Source organism: Amborella trichopoda, chromosome 9 (genome assembly GCF_054954075.1).
Source record: "Amborella trichopoda isolate Santa Cruz 75 chromosome 9, AtrichopodaSantaCruz75HAP2 v2.0, whole genome shotgun sequence".
NCBI classification, from domain to species: Eukaryota; Viridiplantae; Streptophyta; class Magnoliopsida; order Amborellales; family Amborellaceae; genus Amborella; species Amborella trichopoda.
This window is the reverse complement of record NC_142344.1, coordinates 56,459,930-56,469,389: the sequence shown is the minus strand read 5'-3', so window position 1 is coordinate 56,469,389 and position 9,460 is coordinate 56,459,930. Positions and strand designations below refer to the sequence as shown.

General features: G+C 33.5%; 1 protein-coding gene across 11 annotated transcripts in view; it reads left to right on the top strand.

Moving 5' to 3' along the window:
- The first annotated feature begins 2,923 nt into the window (after window positions 1-2,923).
- Window positions 2,924-9,460, top strand: part of HAP2 (hapless 2) — a 40,760-nt gene continuing 34,223 nt past the window's right edge. For 10 of the 11 annotated variants that reach the window (XR_016041607.1, XR_016041605.1, XR_016041606.1 and 7 more), the window contains exons 1-3: window positions 2,924-3,136; window positions 8,082-8,225; window positions 8,435-8,523. Coding sequence is in view for 2 of the 11 variants with exons in the window: in XM_020675827.2 (XP_020531486.1) it covers window positions 2,942-3,136; window positions 8,082-8,225; window positions 8,435-8,523 (428 nt within the window). In the remaining 9 variants the exon portion in view is untranslated. The remainder of the gene's footprint in view (window positions 3,137-8,081; window positions 8,226-8,434; window positions 8,524-9,460) is intronic. The other variant, XM_088848335.1, reaches the window with a different exon arrangement.

Here is a 9,460-nt window from a genome sequence, read left to right as displayed (position 1 = left end):
ACTTAAAATTTGAGATAGTTTATCTCTCTCTCTAAAACTTAAAATTTGATATAGTTTATTTCTCTAACATTTTAAAGTAATTTATCTCTTTAAAAATTTAATATACATTATCTCTCTAATACTTAAAACTTGAGATAGTTCTCTTTGCACATTTCAAGTACTTTCTCTTTCTAAATTTTGATATTGTTTCTCTCTCTAAATTTTAAAATAGTTTAAGTCTCTAAAATATTTCTGACAGTTTCTCTATCTAAATTTGAATATAGTTTATAATCTCCAAATTTCTAGTATGCTCTCTCTCTCCAAAACTTAAAATTTAAGATAATGTCTCTCTAAATGTTTTGAGATATTTATCTCTAAAAAATATTAAGTATTCCTCTCTCTCAAATTTAATGTAGTTTACCTCTCTTCTCTCTAAATGTTTTAAGATACTTCTATCTAAAAAATATTTTAAGTAGTTCCTCTCTTTTAAATTTAATGTAGTTTTTCTCTCTAAAATTTTAAGATACTTTCTCTTTCTAAAATTTAATATTTGAGATAGTTTATCTATATAAAAAAATTGTATATTTTATCTCTCTATTTTTTTTTGTATATTTTATCTCTCTAAATTTTGATATAGTTTCCATCTCTAAAACTTTAATATGCTTTCTCTCTTTAATACTTGATAGTGTTTCTTACTCTAAATTATTAATTTTTATTTTGTTCTTTAGTAGCAAAATTGATTATTTCCATAAAATGTCAATTCCACTTATTTTGGTGGAATTGAGATTTCCAAAATTTAGGCTTAAAATGAGTATTCAGGATTCCAACGGAAATGTCAATTCTAAGCAAACCAAACATGATTGGCCCAACTTTTCCAGGAAAAGTGAGTCCTAGAAATCTAAATCCAATGAGCCAAATAGCTTTTAGTAAAATTCATATTGCTTTTGATGAATTGTTTTGTTTCTCTAATGTTTCATAAAATGTCGATCTAGATCGGGAATTAATTATTTACTAATGATTGTGTGCACTAAAACTTATTAGATGTGAGATATCCAAAAAAAATTAGAAATATATAGATAAAATAACAGTAGTGTGTTCGTTAAAGTATTTTTTATATAGAATGTTGAGGGAGTTTGTAGTGGAGTTGTTTTTAATAGGCAGAGGTCATAAATTCCCCATGTAAAATTGGATACAATGTGTGTGCCATTGTTATGCACGAAAGTAAGAGATAAAAATCTAAAAGAGTTTGCAGGCAACATTTTAATACGAGTTTCCAAGTTTCACATGTGATGGTTAAGAGTGATTATGAGATGTTTTTTTGTTTTTTTTGTTTTTGGGTCAATTTAGTGGGGGAAGATAGCCCCTATCTGTTTTTTTAAATAGATTATTTCCAAGTTTCACATGTGATGGTTAAGAGTGATTATGAGCTGTTTTTTGTTTTTTTGGGTCAATTTAGTGGAGAAAATATCCCCTACCTGTTTTTTTAAATAGATTATTTCCAAGTTTCACATGTGATGGTTAAGACTTTAAGAGTGATTATGAGTTGTTTTTTGTTTTTTTGGTCAATTTAGTGGGGAAGATAGCCCCTACCTGTTTTTTTAAATAGATTAGGAGTTAGCTTATTTGAAGGTGTTAGTAGGGTGGTGTTAATGGTGAGAATGAAAACTACAACATGGTGACTAAGGTGTCGGGGTGCTACCACTATGACCCAGCCCTTTTCCCACGTATGAGCCTATTTTATTAAGATGTATGCCGTTTCGAATTCCATCTTATGATATTTTAAGGACATGTAAAATAAAAATATATTATTTATTTTTAGTACAAAGAGGTCACAATTATTATTGTCTGTTGTATTTTAAATCGGGTTGTAAGTGTGTCATCTACTAGACTCAAAGTTTTTTTTAAAAAAAATAAAATCTCAAACTTAATGGCAAAGTCCATGCTATCCAATTTGACATCTAACGGTTATGAGTAATGTGTGACCTCCTTGTAAAAATAGTAAACAAATTTATACCATAGAATCCCATAAATAAAAGAGGTTGTATAGTGACCATCATATTTGTTACAAGGAGGTTACAATTACTCCTAGCCATTAGATGTCTAATTGGATGGCCGGGGCCAGTAATAAAGTTTAATAAAATTTTATTTTAACTTTTAAGTCGAGTCAAAGATGTACCCACTCGATTTAAAATATGACGATAAGTGATTGCGACCTCCTTGTACTAAAAATAAATATTGTTGATGTATAGTTTTATTAAATAATACTATTTATCTTTGTTTACAAATAGTTGATAATCCTCCTATCTCATCATCCAAAATGAAATTTGATAGGTTGGGGTCCACAAAAAGGCTGAACTTTTTTTTTCTTGCACTCCAAGTTTGATTAGTGAAAGGCCCATGACATATAAATTAAAACTTGATTGTTTAGAGGGATTGCAGTTGTAAAAACAAGGTGCATCTAAAAAATCTAGTTAAAAAACATGTTTCGAAATTGGAAAAGCTGTAAATATAAGGTGCACCAAAAAAATCTAGTAAAAAAGCATGTTTCAAAATTGGAAAATCTTGTGATTTATCATCTCAATCTCGAGATGTGTGGTTGTAAAGAAAATAGAGGATTTTAAGTTAAAAAAATAGTGTATCTCGTAACATATTATTTAGACCGTCTATTGTTAAGATTTTTTAATTATTTATTCATAAGTTTTTTTGGAATTTTAAGTCTTATAATTAAGGTTGAATATTAAAAATTTAAAGGTGTAGTTCACTTGTATAGTATAGTACACGGTGGGCACCTTGTGCAAACCCGACCTTTTAAAGTGCTGGATAGTGTTTTACCCGAGGCAGAGTACAAGATATGCTCCTGCGGGAGCATATAATTGTGGAGCCGTTTAAAAACCGTTCCCGCCCCTTCAAACCAGCATAAAGAGCGGTGGCGCCATGGGGATCAGGGTTTCAGTGTCCAAACATGGCGACGTATTCATTAATAAGGACTTTCATATTGTTGATGATTTTCTCAATTCAGTGCTTTCTGTCAATCAGTTGCAGAGGTCTCCAAATTCTTGCAAAATCGAAGATTCAAACCTGCGAGAACCTTTCTGGCGCAAAGGAACTGACTTGCAGAGAGAAACTTGTCCTCGAAATTGCAGTTCCAAGTGGATCGGTGAGCGAAATGCGTTCATTTTTTATTTGATTTTGATGGAAACCCTAGAAAATTGTTTGGTGGTTTAGCACGATTGAAATGCCTTGATTTTTCATACACTTGGCCATGAAAGCTTGAATTCATTGCTGAGTGAGGAGAAATTGTCTTTGAACTGGTAAATTATAATAAGAAAGACATAACACTGCTGGATTTTATCGGGATATTGTAATTAAAGTGTTTTTTTGGTGCATTCCCCCAGGAATTATAAGTTATTCCACAACTGAAGAAAAAATTATCTGACTAATGAAGGCTGTAATTGTGTCTACGCCATATTATATTGTCTTATTTGAACTAAAAAGAAGTAATGATTTGCTTACAATTGATTCCATAAATTATACTAACATGATTTCATCTGGCAATCTTGACAATAATGGAAAGACAACATCAATTGTGCAAATATTTACTTTTTGGTGATCTAAACGACTTTTCCAGTTGTTGACTTTAATGGATTATAGAACTCTTATTAATAGATCCAGTTATTCTTGTTTTTATGGGAATGATCTCAAGGGTTTTCTTTGAAAGAGAATCACATCTATGCTGTTGGAGGTGAAAAACATACTATCTTTCTAAAAGGAAGCCCTACATTTTGGAGTATGCTCATGCATTAATTAATTAACATGGACACCGACTTTTGTTAAAGCACTATCTTCAATTGATAGGCTCCCTTCATTAGCAATATCTCCTTAAATTTCATTGAGAATAATCTATCTCTAATTAATTCTTGATCCATCCACTGGTTACCTTCCTTTGTGGACTCCATGAAACTAACTTTCTATGGCAGTTCCAAGGGAGTCCCAGTTAGAGTTGATGCGTGGGGGATTCTTAGAGATCACTTTAGCAAAGTCTAAGGCTTTGAGGGGCTTGCACTGCCAACAAAATAGAGGCCAGAGCTCTACTCCTAGGATTTCATCTCCTATAGGAGCATCCAACACTAAGATTGGGCAAAGGGACATCTTGGCAAAAGGAGTATAAATAGTCATTGAAGGAGACAAAATGTTGTTTGGTGGGGCACACAGACCGAAGAAAGCCCACTTTGGCAAAAGGAGTATAAATAGTCATTGAAGGAGACAAAATGTTGTTTGGTGGGGCACACAGACCAAAGAAAGCCCACCGCACTGCCCAAATTATGGAGGAACTCTGGAAGCTTCTGAAAAGCAAAAAGTTACAATGCATTTTCCTAGAGAGAAGCCAACAATGAGGCAGATGCTCTTGCTAAGCAGGGAATGGAATGAACACAACTCCACATTGCTATCGCTTACTTTAGTCTGGAATCTATCTTATGGGCTCATTTTGTATACGGGCAAACCCATCATACTTGATTTGCCCATCATACATGTAAATCAATTCTGATGATATATTAACGGAAGTACAATTAATATTAAAAAAGTGTGGTTTTGTTATGGTTGGGTTAAAAGTTTTATTCTCTTTATACATGTTTCCTCTGATGAAATGATGTTCTAATTGGAAAAATTGATTCCTTCTCTTTACCTGTTGCTGTCGATATTCTGGGCGGTTTTATAATCTACTGTGATTCTTAATGGAAGTTCTGTCTTAGTTGTCATATAGGTGTGATGACAACCCAAGGGCTTGTCTGGATGTACTCATTATAATTGATAATTCACTGTTTTAATAAAATTAATCCTGGCGACGAATTTTCTGTCGTTGGCTGTGCCCTTCACAAAATTATGTAAGTTATAGGCAGTTCTACATACAACTTTATCTTTTTGAAATTATGTTTTTAATTTGTTCAAGTAATATGTGAAAATTGTTGGGTTTATGTGGCCTTTAAAGGCCTTACGAATGTATATTGAAATACTTTTATTATAATGAAACATAAACTCAGTGGGAGTGTGGTCCCTCGAGGACCATACTAAGCAAATGATGTTTGCTTATACCGGACTGTGCTTGTCGATCTAGGCCAGACGGTTGGAAAACCCGAGGTACCTGGGCATAAAGAATTAACCGAGGAGGGTTTTGGGTTAGCCCGTGATGAGGTCGAAGCTTATGCCTAGATGAGAGAGCCGAGAGACTGTGTGACCCTTATGTGTGATGGTAGGTCTATTGAGACGGGAGCTAAAACCTCATTCATGTTCCATCACACGGCATGCATATTGATAGATCGTTCGGGAAAGCCAAATATCCACCTTTGGGTGAAGCGTATGCATGTGCGAGAGATACCCCTATGTGCCATAGAGCTGTGGTCGCATCAGGTCGTGGTGACCTTGACTCGTCTCTAGGGGATGACCAGTAATCTACATACTGGGATTGCGACCCCTTGATTTATCGACTAGACTTTGGTGACCCGTTAATGAACCCCTGCTTGGACTGTGGGTCATGAGAAACACTGGGTCGGTTTGATAAAGCTAGTGTGGTCTGTAGTCTACAGTTGAAGGTGGAGTACCCCATCATTACAGATTGGATTCCTAAAATCATATGGATCTTTTTCCCATCATATTAATTTAATTATGTTCATTTTATTATTGATATGATTTTAGTTTTATTATTTGAATTTTTATGAATCTCTCAATATTTTATTTGTGATTTTTGGACTTATAAAAATACAGTTATTGTTCTTACAAAGTTATAAATATTCAATATATATTTTAAATTGTTTTATTCAATTTTAAAATAATATATTTTTTTATAAAAATTCCATGGGGGCCCATAGTGCACGTGGGCCCACCATGTGGCATGTGGGTGGGGGGCCCACATGTACCACAAAAGGGTGGCATGTCCCACCCTCTTTGGATTCTCTATGCTTTATGTTCAAGTTTTTAAGATAAGGTAAGTTTGTTTTGTGGCATATGGTTAAATCTTGGAAGGGAAATATTTACCATGGCTTTATCTGTTTTATAGCAAGTTTGTTTTAAAGAGATATGAACAATTTGAATTGATATTAAATATTGATCTTATCTTATTTATATTTGATAGTATTTATTTACTTGATAATATTTGACATATCCTTGTGGAACACGTAACATGGATAATGCAATTTTATGGAATGCATGATATTTATTTTATTTAAATATATGATGGAAAAAAGGTTTAAGGAAAGGGGGATAATAGTTCAAGCACTTTCCATAATGTTGATGGCCCATCTATGGAATGGATGGCTCAGATCTCTCACCCCACAAGTCACCTTGATCAATGGTCTAGATTTAATCTCATGAAAGAGGCAAACTATGGAAAAACCCTAAACCTAAATATTCACTATAAATAGGGGTGCTCTCCTCCAATCTCTACACAACCTCTCTCTCTCTATCCCATAACCTCTCTCTCTCCTAGAGGGATGCCCCTCTCTCTCTCCTCCATCTTTCTCTTTCCAAGTTTTAGGTGGTACTCTCTCCTCTCTAGACCTAAGTTAATTAAGGGGATTAAAGTTTTAGTAGAGATTTTAAGGGATGGTTACCTAGTTCGCCGAAATCAGCTATCTCGGTTCGAGATTGAAGCTAAACCACATATCCCGTGTCATTGAATGTGGTGACTCCGTGTGGGGGTGTAAAAAGCCCGGTTGAAGTAATCTCTGACATCTTTTCTTTTATTTGTTAAGTTATTTTATTTTATATTCTCAAGCACAATATTAGGTTGTATGAATGGCATCAAGTAGTTGAGATTTATTTTATTGATGTGTTATTTAATTTTTGGAATTTCTATTGTTTGTAAAAAGACCATCTGTGAGTGATCTTGTTGTCAAAATTATAAGGGGTGATTATTATTTAAAAAAAAAAAATTTGTATTTATCCGGCAAAAGTTTACATAGGTCTTTCTTTCATCACATGTCTTTAGCAATAAATAACTAAAATAACTGAAAGTTGCCAAAAACCTTAAATACTTAGATAGTATTATATACAACACAAGGCATGCACCAAACAACTAAGAAAATAATATTATCTAAAGTATGTATTAATTTAAGATAAAATAGTCTATTCTTGATAAGATTAACCGTCATCCAACCATGCCCTAAGTGGACTCATTTTTCCAAACTTTGAAATCATTATTTTACCTAACATTTGTAATTTAAAATTTCCATTGAGATTATTAGGATTCTATTGGACTGTTGAATACAATCCTCATGATCACTTGTAAATCCTGGAATTTCTTGGGAGGTTATTATGGAAGTTTCGTCAATGCATCACTTGTTAAGTGAAAAGTGAATAATGTTATGTGTAATACGAGAATTCAAAAGAGCTCATTATGCATAGATGCCATGGACACCAATTGAGAATTGCAATTGCTTTGTCACTACTGTTCCATAACAGAAGGATTGTACAGGTTCCAACAATTTTAATTAATTTTCTATTGTGTTTCTAGATTATAGTCTTTATCTGATATAGAATTTTTTGGTTGCATATTATGTGATTTTGAATATTCATGGTATTGATAGTTTTCAACATTTTATTTATTTATTTGTGTTTTGAAGCAATCAACCAGAAAAGCAAATTCAAGATGTGTACTTCCATGCATAATCTCATACATGCTGAAATTCAGACTCTTAATTATGCATATGCTTCAAAGCACATGAGTGTCTAGATTTGCAAACGTGGTTTGTATAAACTAACTTGTTAGTCATTGACCACTACATAATCAATTTTTAGGAACGTGGTTTGTACAAGCTAACTTCTTGATTTGACCACTCCATAGTCTGTTTTTGTTCAAAAAGAAAACTTATAATTTTCAGCAAGTAAGAATAGGTCAGAACTTTCATAATTGGCTTGCTGACGGTTTACAATTGTGGAATTTGAGGATAAATTTCTGATAGGCATGTTATTCCCTGTGTTAGTTTTTGTTTTATGGAATATTCAATCTCTTACATTAATTGTCCATATGATGAATGAGTTAATCTAGGAATAGGGGTATCATATTCCTCACAATTTTATGAATTTTAACATGCGTGGTTATTTAACAGAGTGGAAGAGAGGCTTCTATTGAAGCTGAGCTTGTGGAGGCAGAAAATGTTTCAAGTGGAAAGATGCAAACTATAAAAACATCACTCATTATTACTATACAAAAATCCCCTGCATATGCTCTTTATGAGTTAATGTACATTCAGGTAATAGGTAAATGAAAATTATATGGATGATAAATTTAGAGTTCATGGATGTGCAAGTGTATGTTTTGTTTATTTGAAATTGCTGCTGTGACTGAGCATCTTTTATCGTATTTCCTAGTTTGCTTTCCTGTGAGCTTTACTTTTGGCTTATATTAATGGAAGTTCCATTTAGTAAAAACTTTACTCATTTGGAATTTATTATGATCTAGGATGTTGCATATAAGCCTACAGAGTTATTTGTCAAGACACGAAAATGCAAACCAGATGCCGGTGAATCTGTTGTTGGAGGTTGTGTTGGGCAAGTGACTTCCCTTTGCAGTTAATATATGGAAATACTATTTCATCGATATGGTTGTTTTCTTTCCTTTTATTCATTTGCATCATGGGTTCTTCTAGTTTGAAGTTTACTTTTCAACTTGATCCTAACCAAGGAAGTATCTGACTGCTGAAATGAACTTGCGTGATACAATATGAATCTTTTTTTTAGGGTAACAATATGCGTCTTTTTTAAGGCGATTAACTTACTTGTTGTAAAACTTAAGATTCCTTGAACGTCGACGGCGATTGAGTAACTTACACTAAATTGAAATGAGTCAAAATTTATTTATTTTTCTTGAGACAATATCCTTGATTCTGAAATTGGCTGATGAAAATAGGTGGATTACATGTGGTTATCAATGTTGAAACGAGGGGCTTGTCTCATACACAAGTGTGACACATGAAATGGATGTAGAACAGACGGTTTGGGTATGACTAGGAATTTTAATTAAATTATGATTTAAGGGTTTTAGGTTCCTAGAGAGATTAGAGCAATAGGGTTTTGGGTCTTTTTTATAATTGGGTAGAAATGGAATGAAAGGTCTAAATGAAGTAGAACTAAGGATAGTGTTCTGGGGAAGGTTTGGTTAGGGTATGACCAATGTTAGAAAGATAGGCTTGAACTGGAACCGGCTGGTTAGATTAGAACTGCTAGGGTTTCGGTTATGGCCGGTTTTGGGTGTCTAGTAGCTTTGGATACTTCCCCATAGAATGACTGGCCCAAAACCGGCCGGTTAGGGTCCGAACAGGCACATTTTTCATCAAACCGGCCAGTTTTCTGCTAACCGGATCGGTTAGACGATATAACAGACGTTTTTTATTAAATAACGCTAATGTACCTGTTACGGCCGTTATATGTAGCATGCATACTTGAATAAAAAATTTCACATTTTTTTGATTTGTTTTGTGTCATTTTT